General features: G+C 43.2%; 1 protein-coding gene across 1 annotated transcript in view; it reads right to left on the reverse strand.

Annotated features, from left to right (window-relative positions):
- RAB3GAP1 (RAB3 GTPase activating protein catalytic subunit 1) overlaps positions 1-16,709 on the reverse strand; it is a 134,166-nt gene that overhangs the window by 66,404 nt on the left and 51,053 nt on the right. Inside the window, exons 15-16 of the mRNA XM_030209160.1 lie at positions 8,241-8,413; positions 385-439 (exon numbers count right to left, since the gene is read on the reverse strand). Coding sequence (XP_030065020.1) covers positions 385-439; positions 8,241-8,413 — 228 coding nt within the window. The remainder of the gene's footprint in view (positions 1-384; positions 440-8,240; positions 8,414-16,709) is intronic.

Below are 16,709 nucleotides of genomic sequence, written 5' to 3' on the forward strand. Positions count from 1 at the left end.
CTCTTATATAGGAGCTTTCCCATCTCCTGGTAGAGGAGCATAACCCATCCATTTGGCCTGGTCTGGAGGGGCAATAAAGAATTTCAACAATTGTGTTCCCCAGGTCCAAAAGCTCTTGCTGAGTCAAAGAATCAACACAAGGAATTCTAAATAAGCACACAAAATTTAAGAGTAATATTAAATTTGGAAATGTGGGATACAAATGCAATAAAATAAGTAAATAACTTGTGAGAACTCAATCCAATTTCATTTTAAAAATGTTTGACAATGAGTATGTTCTGTGTTGGCAGCAGATTAGCCAAAAGTTGTTAAACTGCTTCAGTATTTTCTCTCTAGATAAGCTAGTTTTTTTTTTTCACACCAAAACATACTTTGCATTTTTACCTGAAGTTTCTGATGAAGCAAGCAACATTTCAGATCTGGAGATCCATTAATCAATCTACAAAAATGGAAATAAAAAAAAACATACTGAATATACAGTACAGCATTAAGGAAGCTAAAAAATGATACAGGAAGTATGAAGACTAAGGTATAAGGTATATTTTGCTTTGCCCTCATTCCCTTATAAGTAGTAGTAGTAGTAGCACTTCACATCAAGGAGGACCAGTCTCTTAACAAATCATCTTCATTGTATAATTAGGAAGCTTCATTGTTCACTAAATCCATTGTTGGGTACAATCGGATGGTAGCACTATACTGGGCATGGTGGGGAGGGGGGAGATAAAAGGGGGAAACACTGACATCCATAATCACACATATAAAATTATTCCCTCAGTGCTCGTATAACAGCATGGACGCATAAATACTACACATATACCTTTTCCTCAATGGGTACCAACAAATTTTCAACATAAAACTATGTGTGTACTTCCACTCTGAAATTAACTCCAAGGAATTTATATGCTTATAGTTTATTCATTTATTTAGATTTTGCTCACACCTTTTTCAGTAGTAGCTCAAGGTGAGTTACATTCAGGTACACTGGATATTTCTCTGTCCCAGAAGGGCTCACAATCTAAGTCTGTATCTGAGGCAATGGAGGGTTAAGTGAGTTGCCCAAGATCACATGGAGCAGCAGTGGGATTTGAACTGACCACCTCTGGATTGCAATACTGGTGCTCTAACCACTAGGCCACTCCTCCACTCACCCCTAAGGGCTATGGTAGTGGTGTACAGATGGGGGTAGGGGTTTTGGAGGGCTCAGCACACAAGGCAAGGGACCTATGTACCTGGGAGCATTTTATGATGTCCACTGCAGTGCCCCCTAGTCTGTTCTATAGCACACACTAATTTTATAAGTAATTTCCCCTGAAATTCTACAAATGGTGCTTAAAATTGCGCACGTAAATTTGGGCATGTGAATAATTTAATTGAACAACAAACCAGTTAGTGCTGATAATTAGATGTTGATAATTGACTAACTGGCATCGACTGAAATTTATGCATGCATTTTTAATTACAGAATCTGAACGTAAATTTTACGCATGGCTCCAAAAAGGGGGTGTGGCATGGGGTGGGTTATAGGTGGATCAGGGGTGTTCCTACAATTCACGCATGCTGTTATAGAAGGGGCATCCATGCCTAATTTAGACATAAGGATTCATACCAGGGCTTCCTTGGTGTAAATCCTCGTGTCTAAAGTTAGGCGCCGATCCCAGCACTAAGCATAGTCTATAAATGGGGCCTAACTTTCAATGCCATTTATAGAACGACACAACCCTTTTTTTGGGTGCCAATTTTTTCAGTGTGATGTATAGAATTTGGTCCTTTTTGTCATTTCGCATTTATCCACACCTTTTCATTGCTAGTTCAAAGTGAGTTAAATTCAGGTACAGTAGGTAAGTGTTTATTTTCAAAACTATTCACATGTATGAAAACCCCTCCCTAATGCCATCCCTGGAAACATGTCTACTCAGTTTGGTTCAAGTCAGTAGCATACCAAGCGCGGGGCAGTGGGGGCAGTCTGCCCTGCATATAGGCAGCAAGGGGGTGCGCGGAGCAGGTGCGCGGCTGTCTGCTCTGCCAGTCTCCTGCCCCCTCTAATGTTACTTCCTTTTCTGGGGCAGTGGACTGGCAGAGCCAACAGCTGCGCGCCTGCTCCACACCCCCTTGCTGGGAGGAAAGGTCTGGTGATGCGCTTTGGGGGGGAGGGGCACAGTGGCGACCCACCCCGGGTGGTAAGCAGGCTTGGAATGTCACTGGTTCAAGTTATAAATAAACTTTTACGTACAGAAAATTGCCTTTGTTATGCCTATCCTGGTGGAATTGAGCATTTTTAGGTATAACTTGTCTGGAATGTTTTTACGTTTGGGGAGCGTGCCAGGTGCCCTTGACCTGGATTGGCCACTGTCGGTGACAGGATGCTGGGCTAGATGGACCTTTGGTCTTTCCCAGTATGGCACTACTTATGTACTTATGTACCACATACAATTCTTTCCCTGGCAGTCCATAATATAAAGGCAACTGTATACATGAAAGGCCAAAATTAGTAGCTTATTTTCACTAATTTTATCAGTAATAAGACTATAAAGCGAAGATACTTACCTGTAGCAGGTATTCTCCGAGGACAGCAGGCTGATTATTCTCACAACTGGGTCGATGTCTGCGTTGGCCCGGGAACCGGCATTTGCAACAACAAAAATTTTGCCAGAGCCTTCTGGTGCGCATGCACGGACTGACTTCCCACCCGTCGCACAACCACACCCTTCAGTTAAATTCTAAAGTATAAAGAAATAAAACAACTCCAAGGGGAGGTGGATGGATGTGTGAGAATAATTAGCCTGCTGTCCTCGGAGAATACCTGCTACAGGTAAGTATCTTCACTTTCTCTGAGGACAAGCAGGTTGAGTTGTTCTCACAACTGGGGTATCCCTAGCATCCAAGCTCACTCAAAACAAGTAACACTGGTCAATTAGGCCTCACAATGGCGAGGACAAAAACATAGATTAACCTGAAACTATATACAGATAGCTGAGAGTGCAGCCTGGAACAGAATAAAATAGGCCTAGGTGGGTGGAGTTGGACTGTAGACCCCAAACAGATTCTGCAGCACCGACTGTTGCGTCGGGTATCCTGCTCAAGGAAGTAGTGTGATATGAATGTGTGTACAGAAGACCATGTTGCAGCTTTGCAAATCTCTTCAATGGAGGCTGACTTTAAGTGAGCCACCGACGCAGCCATGGCTCTGACATTATGAGCCGTGAAATGGCCCTCCAGAGTCAGCCCAGCTTGGGCATAAGCAAAGGATATGCAATTTGCCAGCCAATTGGAGTTTGTGCCTTTTCTGATGGCGACTCCCCTCCTGTTGAGATCAAAAACAACAAACAATTGGGAGGATTTGTCTGAAGGCCTTTGTCCACTCCATGTAAAAGGCCAATGCTCTCAGGTGTGCAAGTTGCTCTCGCCAGGGTGAGCATGAGGACAGCGAAAAAATGTTGGCAAGACAATCGACTGGTTCAGATGGAACTCCGACACCACCTTCGGCAGGAACTTAGGGTGCATGCGGAGGACTACTCTGTTGTGATGAAACTTAGTATAAGGTGCATCCATTACTAAGGCCTGAAGCTCACTGACCCTATGAGCTGAAGTAACAGCCAACAAGAAAATGACCTTTCAAGTCAAGTACTTCAGATGGGAGGAATTCAGTGGCTCAAAAGGAGCTTTCATCAGATGGGTGAGAATGACATTGAGTTCCCATGACACTGGAGGAGGTTTGACAGGGGGCTTTGACAAAAGCAAACCTCTCATGAAGCGAACAACTAAAGGCTGTCCAGAGATAGGCTTACCTTCTACACGCTGATGATAAGCACTAATCGCGCTAAGGTGAACCCTTATAGAGTTGGTCTTGAGACCAGACTCTGACAAGTGTAGAAGGTATTCAGCAAGGTCTGTGTAGGACAAGAGAGAGGATCTAGGGCCCTGCTGTCACACCAGATGGCAAACCTCCTCCATTTAAAAGAGTAAAACCTCTTAGTGGAATCTTTTCTGGAAGCAAGCAAGACCCAGGAGACACCCTCTGAAAACCCAATCTCCACGGTTCTTTGGAGGACAATTCCAGAAGAAGAAAGAACCAAATCTGATGTGGCCAGTATGGTGCAATCAGGATCATGGTTCCACAGTCTTGCTTGAGTTTCAGCAAAGTCTTCCCCACCAGAAGTATGGGAGGATACGCATACAGGAGGCCTGTTCCCCAATGTAGGAGAAAGGCGTCTGACTCTAGCCTGTCATGGGCCTGAAGCCTGGAACAGAACTGAGGCACCTTGTGATTGATTTGAGCGGCAAAAAGATCCACCGAGTGGGTGCCCCATGCTCGGAAGATCTTGTGGGCTATGCCCATATTCAGTGACCACTCGTGAGGATGCATTACCCTGCTCAGCCTGTCAGCCAGACTGTTTACGCCTGCCAGGCATGCCCAAAGACACATCTGGATGGCTTCCTGACACAGAGGGCGAGATCCGGTGCCCCCCTGCTTGTTGGTGTAGAACATTGCAACCTGATTGTTTGAATTAAGATACTTTGGTTGGACAGCTGATCTCTGAAAGCCTTCAGAGCGTTCAAGATCGCTCGGAGCTCCAGGAGATTGATCTGAAGACCTGTTTCCTGGAAGGACCAAGCTCCAAGTGTGCAGCCCATCCACATGAGCTCCCTAGCCCAGGAGGGATGCATCCGTCGTCGGCACTTTCTGCGGCTGGGGAATTTGGAATGATCGTCCCATGGATAAATTGGGCTGGATTGTCCACCGCTGAAGAGAGTTGCAAAAGTCAGTGGCCAGTCAGATGACATCTTCTAGATTCCCGCAGCTTGATACCACTGGGAAGCTAGGGTCCACTGAGTGGATCTCAAATGTAGACGTGCCATGGATGTTACATGACATGTGGAGGCCATGTGCCCCAAGAGTCTCAACATCTGCCGAGTTGTGACTTGCTGAGACACTCGTACTGTGGACACCAGGGTCAGAAGCTTTTCGGCCCACGTCTCGGGGAGATAAGCCCGAGCTGTCTTCATGTCCAACAGTGCTCCAATGAACTCCAATTTCTGAACAGGAGTGAGATGGAACTTGGTGTAATTTATTATGAACCCTAGTAGTTCTAGCACCTGAATCGTCATTCGCATGGACTCCCGAGCACAGTCCTCCAAGGTGCTCTTCACCAGCCAATCGTCAAGATAAGGAAACACATGCACTCCCAGTCTGCGTAGTGATGCTGTGATACTGCTAGGCATTTTGTAAACGCTCTGGGCGTAGACACCAGGCCAAAGGGCAGTACGCGGTACTGAAAGTGCTGCGTTCCCAGCCGAAACCGAAGATACTTCCTGTGAGCTTGGAGTGTCGGAATGTGCGTGTAAGCATCCTTTAAATCCAGAGAGCATAGCCAATCGTTTTCCTGAATCATGGGAAGAAGGATACCCAGGGAACCCATCCTGAACTCTTCTCGAACTAGGAATTTGTTCAAGGCCCTTAGGTCTAGGATATTACAGTGTTAAAAGTCAATACATTTTTGCTGTTTCAGCTTTTCACACTGTTACAGTCTTATGACATTCTCCGGCTCTTGCTCTATCCTCATATGATTTATAGGGCTTTTTATAGCTTAGGACCCTGTTTACTAAACCACGCTAGAGGTGCTTTAGTATTTTTAGCGCACGCTAAGCATAATATTCCTATGGGTGTCTACATGGTTAGCAAGCACTAATTTTTAACACGTGTTAAAAACACTAGCACACCTTAGTAAACAGGGCCCTTAGTATCTATACTGCAGCCATTGCTGTGAAATTTATTTGGATTAAGCTCACATTTTTTATTGGTAGCTCAAGGCGAGATACATTCAAGTACAGTATTTGTGTCCCAGAGGGCTTAAAATCTAAGTTTGCACTTCAAGCAATGGAGGTTGAAGTGAATTGCTCCCGGTCACAAGAAATATAGAAATGGTGGGTTGGGAGATAGGGGGTGTTTGGTGGAGGGGTAGACAGAGGGGGTATGGTCTTGATTGTCTCCTCATGTGGTGTTTTCCTGTTCTGATTGTTCTCCTCTCTATATTTTTTCAATAAAAATTTATTGATACACAGACACAAAAAAATTAAAAAAAAGAAATGTGCAACACCTATTATGTGCATGCGATTAGGTTTGTTTGAGAACATGGAAATATTAATTTAATAAATGGTATATTAGGATGCACTAATTTCTTCTTGGAGACCAGATAATCGATAACTCATGGGTTAAGGTGAATGGCTTGTATGAATTTTAATGGCCATACCAGTTTGTCTGATGGCTCCCCTTTATTAATATAACCACCATTTTTGAAGTGTCTAACTAGGTCACAAAGAGCACCAGCAAGAAATGAACCCTGGCTTCTCTGAGTTTCTTCTCCATCCCGATGTTTTATGAAGTACAGCATTCTTCTAAAGTAAATTTTTTTGATTTCATAGAATGGCATATACCCCACAAGACAAGGTAGTTCCCAACCATCCTGCACCACTAGGATGGAAGAGTTGATATGACAGCATAATAATAATTTTCACGGAATCGTTCCAATTTCTTGAAGTACGAAACTTCATATCAAATAAATATTTCTTCTAGAATGAATATGTCAGGTTCTCAGGTTCAGAGCCCGCGGGGCTAGGCTCTGGAGCAAACGTGAGCCCTTGGGCTGCTGCCGAGGAGCGACAGCAGCAGGCAAAACCCACCAACCAACACTGGGCAAGCACACCGGCAGGGACTGCAGGCACTGCCCAGCGAACCGGAACACATGGACTGGAATCCCCCGGACTGGAGGACACAGGACTGGAACACACTGGACTGCAGCACACTGGACTGGTCCGCACAGCTTCACCTGCGCTTAGCTACTAAGCCCCCCAGGAGTTGAGCTCCTGGGTTCGAGTAGCCGACAGGACTTACTGGATACCGGATGACATAGGGACCAGGACTGGAAACAGAAGTGCTCCTAAACCTAAACTGATCTACGTGCTCCCAATCCCTAAACCAGCAGGAGTGTTCCTAACAGTAAACTGACAAAAGGACTTCCTAAGCCCTATACTAAACAGGAGCTCCTAAGCCCTGCTCAAGAAAGGGACTTCCTAAGCCCTAAACTAACAGAGCAGGGAACTAAACACAAAGCTAACACAGGTGCTACTAAGCACCAAGCTACAAGCAGAGCTTTACACTAATAAGCTAAACACAGAACTAACCAGCTACCTAAGCACTGCTCTAGCAAGCTAGATACAACTAACAAGGTGCTTCCTAAGCACTACTCTGGCAAGCAACCAGAACAGCTCCTAGCACTAAAAGGGAAGACAGGGGAGCCACAAGGAAAAAGCAGTGAAGCTAACACATAAGCCAAAAGTGCTTCTAAAGCACCAAACACCAACAGCAAAGACTGCAATGCTCCCAATAGCACAAACACCAGAAGTACTTCTAACAGCAAACTCTGCAGTGTTCCTAACACCACCAAACCCTGAAGTACTTCTAACAGCAACAGAGCTTCCAAAGCCCTACACATAGCAATGCTTCCAATAGCACAAACACCAGAAGTACTTCTAACAGCAAACTCTGCAGCGTTCCTAACAACACCAAACCCTGAAGTACTTCTATCAGCAACAGCGCTTCCAAAGCCCTACACATAGCAATGCTTCCAAAACCAAGAGGGAAAAGCAGGGGAACCATAAGGGAAAAGCAGGAAAGCTAAACACACAGTCACCAGTGCATACTGCACTAACAGTAACCTGGCCCTTAGCAAAAGCAAGCAGGGAAACTAGACATAAAGTCAGAAGTGCACACTGCACCACCCTACCTAAAGCAAACACCACTGTTGCAAAGGCTCTGAAGGAAACAGCACCACTTCCTTATCAAGGCCCTCCCTGATGATGTCACACTCCCTAGACCTAGGCAAAAGCACACTGACCCAGAGAGGCCCAACCCACACCAATGCAACACTGTGTAGCACTTGAAGCCAGTACACCCAAAGAGAGGTAGAGCAACTCAGGCAACACACACACAGGTGCAGTATAGTGAAACAATTAGAGCCATGCTGCTGGAAGCTGCCAGCACAGAGAGACAGAGCCAGCTCAGAAAGGACAGAGAAAAGAAACAGAAGCCAGCTAAGAAGCTGACCCCCCAGGAAAGAGGTAAGTTTGAGAGGGGTTCAGACCCCAATCATAACAGAATAGCTGCTTTAAAAATCAAAAAAGTTAATTCAATTGTGTCATAACAGGCACCTAACATCAATACATTTTCATTTTATAACTCTTACCCTGGAATAAGATAATTGTTTTCCCATCTGTAGCGCATTTCCAGTACAAACTCCTGCCACAGGTGTGCCACCCCTTTCACACCTCCATGATAAAAATTTACCATACACAGACATAAAGCCAGCTTGTATGTTAGACTATCCGAGGGTGCTGATTTGAATTGGCTGAAGAGATTCTAAACATGAATATACAGAAAAACTGAATTAGATTTCAAAATATCATGCACGTGTGAATGAGCAAATGATAAATACAAAACACAGCTATGATACTGCATTTGTAAATAATGAGGTCAATTTCCAAACAAGATTTGCACCTTCAGTGCTGTGCCAAATGTCTAAATGCTGCTTGAGTTTCACTTTCATTGGAGGTGCACATATAAAAAAAAGTATGCATGCACCCCAGTAGGCACATTGCATTAAAAATGGGCACAGAAGGGGGCGGGGTCTACTATATATCTACTCTAGACATATAGGTATAGAAAAACCAGGTATAACCTGGAGCATACAGACTAACCAGGTATAACCTGGTGCATACAGACTAAGGGGGTGGGGGAATTATCAGCACTAAGCACTATTCTATAAATGGTGTGCGCTGATTCCCATGCCTAACTTTAAACCTGGTGTAAGTGCTGATGCCCAAGTTTGCCACACTGAGGCCATATTCTATAACTATGCAGATAACTTTTCAGACCACCACTGATATGCCCACGCCACCTTTTGAGTAACGTGTTATTAGATGCCCTGCTTTATAGAATAGTGCGAAGCCAGATGCACACGCAAATTTTAATGAGTGCCTATCAACATCAATAATTGGTTGTTACCACCCAATTATTATAGTTAAGAGCTCATTAACCATTTAATTTGCATGCGCATCTCAGCATGCCCAAATTCAAGCACTGTATATAGAATCCGGAGGTAAATGTATATGCTAGTTGCACAGGTGCCCAATATCTGTGCCTATATGTCTAGAGTAGGCACATAAGTATACATGTAGAATCAAACATATAAACAGCGAGTGACCGTACTCACTCGCAAATGCGCAGTAGAGACTTCCCTCTCTGCCCCGCCCCCGCTTCAATACGTGATGATGGGGGCGGGACAGAGAGGGAAGTCTCTACTGGCATGCTGCAGACGCCGGAGCCGGAACCACTCCCCCTCCCCCAGAGTCGCCGCCGCCCCTCCATCTGGCCCGAGCACTGTGAACTTATATCACCACGCAGCAGCAGGCACATCAGCAAAGCTGCCGTCGGGCTTCCTTCTCTGCCTTTGTCCCGCCCTCGCCGACGTTACGTCACACGAGGGCGGGACACAGGCAGAAAAGGAAGCCCACCCCGACGAAACTTTGCTGATGTAAGTTTACAGTGCTGCTCGGGCTGGGTGGAGGGGCGGCGGCGGCAGCGACTCCGGGGGGCTCGGAAACCCCCCCCATTCCAAAATTAGCCCGTTTTCACGGGCTCAACGGCTAGTAGACATATATTTTCAGCAGCACATACTATATATGCAGTGCTGCTGAAAACGTGGCTAATTTACACTTATACTTTAGCCATCTTAGCGGACGCCACTGAACATCTCATTTGAAAACGGACCCAAATAAATATTTGCTGTAGAAATCAGTATTTGTTATGTTATGCTATAGAAGACTTATCACCCCAACTGCCTCAAATTGAGATTCAAGGCGAGATACAGTAAAAAGAATACTGATACATCAGGAATTACAAAACAAAAATATGAGGAAGAAAATTAAACAGTAACATCATTGCTTATCAAACTTAAATAAGTTTCCAAAGCCTTATGAAAAGAATAGTAACACCTAACTATACGTTAATTCTACAGGAAGATTAGGCCATAGTTGAACAGCTAAAAATAAAGCCTTAAATCCCACATAATTAATTGTGAGGGAAAGCCAAAAGCAAATGATTACAACTCATAGAAATTGTATTAGAATTTAGTATCTTCACCAACTGAGAAAAATCTTCTGGCCAACTACCTTCTAAGATCTTAAAAACTAAAAACGTAACACCTTAAAATAGATCTGGGCCTGTATCAGCAGTCAATGTAACTCCTTCAACAAAGGAGTCACATGATCACTTTGGGTCTTACAGAAAATTAGTCTGTCAGCTGAATATTTAATCAATTGAATTTTGGAGATCAATTTAGAAGTTATACCTAAGTACAAAGAATTGCTATAACCTAATATGGCTAAAATTGAGAGTTGCAGAAAATTCTTTTGAAAGTGAAATGATTCTAGAAATTTATCAATATATTTATACCCCACATTACTCCCACATACATGCAGGCTCAATGTGGCTTACAAAACCAGAGAGAGATCTCTGGGTGATATCAGAAACAAATTAGAAATGAAGAGCAAAAGTGCAAGACAGAAAAGACGCTTGTCATAGAACGTTACAAAAGAATGAGTCCAATTAGATTTCATGTTTGCATGCTTGCAGGGGTTATAGTCCTACATAGGTCTTGTAGAAAATGTTTTTGCAAACAGATGCATTTTTAAAGCCCTGCGGAAGAGTAGGTAGTCACTCTGACTGGCTATGGCTCTGGGAAGCGCATTCCAGTTTTGCGCACTGATGAATGGAAAGCTTGATAACAAAAGAAATGAAAAGTGATGAAGAATAGTCTAATTGTTCCAAATACTTAAGCATGCACGTTCTGGGACTGATCTACTGGTAGTACAGAGTTCAATTACTGAGTGGTCCAGGGCTAGGGCTCTGTGAAGGCAGACTTCATAAACCCTGAGGTAGGAGGGGAAGAAACCGGAGAAGAGAAGTCTCAGCCATTACTCTTCATCAACGCTTGCTAGACCATGCCTCCTGCTAGGCTTCGGCTGAAGTCAGTCAGTGGAAATATAAAACTGGAGACTGGATATCTAGGGTAGGATAAGTGTATATAATGGAAACATTAACAGTGAAAGTACACAAAACAGAACTCCTTCAGAAATGGGATGTATGTTGGCCAAGCTAGGAGATGCACGAGGGAAAGGGTGATAGGTTGAATGGGGCCAAGTCATTTGAGGATAGTACAAGGCGATATGTGGGCTTTCTCTCTGGGGATTTAGGTCTGGGTCAAGAATCTGCATTGTTGGAATTTTGGATTATATACTGGATAAGTTAAAAAAAATTGCGGGGTGGGAGGGATGAATCTAATTAGCTGTGAATGAAGGCTCCTGAATCACAGTCTCAGGGACCAATTTCGATTGCACTGTTGGCCCAAAAAAATGACATGAAAAGACCCAATATCCCACAAACATTCCTATATAATAATTCTCACCTCCAACGTTCTAAAACCTGGCTGCCTGTGTCCGTAACTTTCTTGGTCTCCGAAGCCTCAGCTGACGTCACTGCACCCATTATGCCGTCAAACCAGGGGGAAAAAAAAACTCTCTGCTGATCCTGTTCCCCCTCCCTCCCCCCACACAACTGGCTCACGAAAATAGTTGCCCGCCAAAACCCAAACTGAACACGCTCGAGACTACCTGATGGCACAGACGCGCTCAACAGCGGAACACTGGTGCCGGCAGTGAACACCCTCCCTCCTCAGATACTGCTCAGCTGGCCTTCCCACGGACGAGAAGAAAACAAAACAAACGTGGAAAAAAGAAGCAGTCAGTGAGGCGCTGAACCCCCGGAACACCGGTGCCGGCAGTGAAGTGGTGAAAAGCCTCCCTGCAAAGAAATCGCTCAGCTGGCATTCCCACGGACGAGAAGAGAAAAACCGGCGCCGTCAGTGAAGCGCTGAATAGACTCCCTCCTCATTTAAAACTCAGCTGGCGTTCGCGAAAAAAAACCCCCAAAAAAGAAACGAACGCGATGAACACCCTCCCTCCACAGTTAACGCTGTGCTGGCCAATGCACACAAACACGGAACAAAGGTAAGCAGGGAGGGCACCCTTCACTATTACTCCATCTCATTACAATACTTTAATATGAACTATTTGGTTAACAAAAGACAACTAATCAATATAACCTTGCTAGTGCCCGTTTCATTTCTGACCGAAACGGCCCTTTTTTTACTAGTTTTTAAAATAAAGCTATACATTTTTGATAGCCATTATTGTTTTATGGTAGATATATTAACTAAACATTTCATGCAAACAGCATTAAAAACAGCACCTTATATTTCAAGTCTGTAAAGATGATGGTGTTGTTTCTCTTCTATATGACTTTAGAAGCCATTGCTTTATTTAGCTGTTTACCTCTCAGTGGTAGGTATGTTCATAAAGCCAACTTTACGGATATGTAACCAATGACTGCTTCAGGGGTGCTGCAGTAGCCTCAAAGAACTTTGGGGTGATATCAAGGCCATGGAAGCGCACTGTCTCTGTTGTCTGCACAGAGTCCAGCTGGGGCAAAAGCCAGCTCTGAATGTTCATCCTCAAGGCAGCTAGCCAACAATTACTTGCTAATACATATCTTTCAAGGATCATTTCCTGACGATTAACAAAATATTTTTTTATCCTATCTTCCTGTGCAATTGGCATGAAGGATGAGCTCAAGACTCCATACTTTATTCTTCACATCCACTGGCACTCATAATAAATTTGGCTTTCTGGTGTTTGAGCATCTGCAGCCTTTTACTGTTTTACTTTTTCTTGGCTCTATATACATCTGCTTCCTATAAAAGATTTTTTTTTAAGTTCTTGTTTTTGGTGTTTAACAATGGGTAATCCATGCTCTTCTTCAGTCACTGGCTCTTCTTGTGCTGATTTTATATCAGTTTTTCTTTTTTTATTGTAGCTCAAAAATACAAAGATGAAATTTAATTACAATACCATTTGCATTTTATATATAAAAATGGAATACCAAGAACATTATTTTATACTTATAAAATAATCCTTTTTCCATAGAAAATCTTTAGATGAACATAGGTATTAATTTGACACTGGTTTACTTTTCAGACTTGCAAGATGCTAGAATATTTGAAATAGAAGGTGCTTTTCCTTAATCGTGTTCAGTAAATGTCTAGTCAACACAACTGCCAGAAACAACAGTGAATTTGTGGAAACTCTAATCCCTTAATACAGTATATGTTCCCTGAATAGCAGGGTTACTCACAGTAGAGTCCCTGTTTCCCTTCCCAAGTGGACAATCTTCCCATTACTCATTTTTCAACTCTGATGGGCAATCCTCTTGGGGAAGAGAGAGAGAAAGATTTTATCGTCTGGGTATGTATCCATGTTATGGGACAAAATGAATATGGCAGCAATTCCTACAGCTCTCAGAGTTCTTGAACAGACTTTTATACAAGCTGAAGAAGTGTTGAGGGAGTCATGCTTGAAAACATGAAACTGAATGGTGGGTAAACAAGTACAATGTTTCTTATCAATTCCCTATAAACTTTTCAATGCATCTATTAAGGCAGTAAAAATGTAAAGGAACTAAAATCACCAGAAGAAATTAGAGACCAAGAGAAAGTAAACAGATGAAAATTTAAGGAAAGATGAATCAGAAGCAATTAATGTCTTTTGAACATGGAATTGGTAGCTGATTTATAAGTACTGAGTAACTGCATAATGCAATAAAATATGCTGGAAGTGGAAAGAAAATATGAATATATACAGTGCAATCCGCTTAAGTGCAGGGGTCTGGGACCAAAGAAATACATGCCGTTAGCCGGAGTGTGCACTTAACCGTTGTGACCCAAAGAAGCTTGACAACTGATAAACATATGTACAGTACTGTTTATTATACTGACGGCTGGGATGTCAATAGCCTGTTCATCTGACAGCTGCATCTGTTTTGTCCCTCTCCACATCCTTAACAAAGCTTGCCCGCTCGTAGCAGTTCACAATGGTTGCCTGTGTAACATGATTCCAGGCTTCTTTCTGCATATGTAGGGAATCCAACAGTGATAGATTACGAGCCAGTTCAACAGCACGTTTATCCTTGCCAGTCTAGTCATCCGTAACCCTCATGCAGTACAAGAGTCCGATAATGTTTTTGGAAATTGGTTATTATGCCCTGATCCATAGGTTGGATCAGAGAGGTAGTGTTTGGTGGCAGGAAGACCACCTTGGCGTTAGACAGTCTGACATAATCACTGTGTGCAGCACAATTATCACAAAGCAACAAAATCTGACGCTTTTGTGCCCGCATTCTAGTGTCTAACTTCTTTAGCCACTGCCTCCAAATTTCCCCAGTTATCCATGAATTTGAGTTAGCCTCGTATGACACAGGAAGTCGCTTAACAATCCTGAAGCAACGGGGCTTTATGCTCTTTCCAATGACGAGTGGTTCCAACGTCTCACTCCCATCCATATTACAGCAAAGGAGGATCGTCAGTCGGTCCTTCGACATTTTACTTCCTGTAGTTTCGGCTTGTTTGAATGCAAGTGTTCCATCAGGAATCGCTCGCCAGTAGAGACCGTTTTCGTCAGCACTGAAAATGTCACGAGGTGCAAACTCATTCAAGATGGTAGGAAGAACTGAAACAACTCAATTTTCAGCACCAAAGCCATCAGTGTCTTGTTTTGCACCATGCTGTTTCTTGAATTTTATGTTGTTCCTCTCCTTCCATCTTTCCAACCATCCAACAGTGGCTTTGAATTCAGTTAGTCCAAGACTTTCAGCTAGCTGATTAGCTTTCGCCATAAGCAGTGGACCACTGACAGGAAACGGTCTGCTCCTGACTTGAGAAAACCACTGAAGAGCATCTTCTACATTCTCAGCTTTTCCCGCCCGTTTTCATTTCCTGTGTGGATTTGTATTGTTTTGCCAGTCTTCCAGAAGCTGATCTTTCTGCTTCAAGATACGTGAAATTTGACTGGGATTGACACCATATTCTTTAGCAATAGATGCTTGACTTTGTTTGTTTTCTAATTTTTTAAGAACTTCTATTCGTTCAGTCAGTGTTAAGGTCTTACAGTTGCACGATGATGACGACGACTCCAGTGTACATTCTAACAACTTTCTTTCGCTTATTCTGCCTGTGGCAGTTAACCAACGAGATTTCAAATTTACCACCCCTTTGTCTCGTGCCAATCAGCTTCCATATTCCGTAGTACGTGCGCTTATGCGGAGTCTTTCCTGCAGAGGAGCGGTCTTAAACCATGCATTTAAGCGAATCTTGCACTTATCAGTGGTGCGCTAAACCGAAGTTTGTCCCCATAGAAATTGATGGCGCCAAAAACGGAACCGAAGGACGGCATGCAGTTAAACAGAGCATGCGCTTATCCAACTTGTACTTAATGGAGTGCACTGTACTACTGAGATGAACAACTCTCTAATACCAACTATCTTGTTAACATAACATGTAAAGAAAACAAGCCTGAACTAGAGAAACTCAATTTCTATACAGCTCTGAAGTTCTGTACTGTGCTGTGTAAGGGAATATTTGACATGTTACATATATTCTCCATATATTCAACCTACTGTAATTTGAATAGCAGCTGTTCAGATGAACAAAATATATAAAGTGGTTTTATAAAGCTCACCAATCTGTTAACAACCTAAACAAAGGAACAACCACAACAGAAGGGAAAGAAGGGCCCCCAAACAAACTCACCTCAACAAAGAAACGACAACTAACAAAAGTCCACTTAACACCAAATACAGAAGACCCATTCCAAACAATCCAAGTGGGCTACGTCAACGCCAGATCTGCTGTAAATAAAACAGCAATACTAACAGACTGGATCATGTCAGAAAACCTCAACCTACTCTTCCTCATGGATCCATGACCAAAAGGACCCTATAATCCAAGACCTGTGCCCTCCAGGATACAAAATCACACACTGGACCAGAAAAGAAAAGAGAGGCGGAGGCATAGCACTAATCTATATGTCCCACTTTACCACCGAAACCACTGCCAAGTCCATAACACCTCAACTTGAAATTGCCTCAATCAGAATCCACAACAAAACCCTACGCGATCATGTGAATTGTGTCTTGCTTTACAGACCCCAGGTAATTGGAATGAAGACCAGACCAACTTCATGGACTTTATTTCAAACACATGTGTAACCAACTCCAATACACTAGTACTAGGAGACATCAACCTTCACTTAGAAGACCCGAACTCTATCAACGCACGAGGATGTAAGGAATTTCTCCGTTTATGCGATCTCAAATGGCCACAAATGCAAGCAACCCACGTCTCACACAAACTCTCAACAGACCAGAACCTAACAATAACAAATACGAAATGGACAGAGACACCATGAACCGACCACTACAAATTAAACTTATCCCTACATTGGAGGAAGAAGGGTATATAACGAATACTAGAACAAACATCCTACAGCACAAGAGGTCAAGTAGATACGAAAACATTCTGGCAACTAATATACAATAACGAATGGGCAACACAAACAGATTCTATATACTACCTCATAGAATGGGACAAAAGATGCAAAAGCATACTAGATGAAATTGCGCCCTTACGAACAAGAACCCCACGCAAGCATAACTCGACACCATGGTTCAATGATGAACTAAAAAAGTTAAAAACACAAACCAGGAA

The sequence above is a fragment of the Microcaecilia unicolor genome, chromosome 7, assembly GCF_901765095.1.
Source record: "Microcaecilia unicolor chromosome 7, aMicUni1.1, whole genome shotgun sequence".
Taxonomy (NCBI): Eukaryota; Metazoa; Chordata; class Amphibia; order Gymnophiona; family Siphonopidae; genus Microcaecilia; species Microcaecilia unicolor.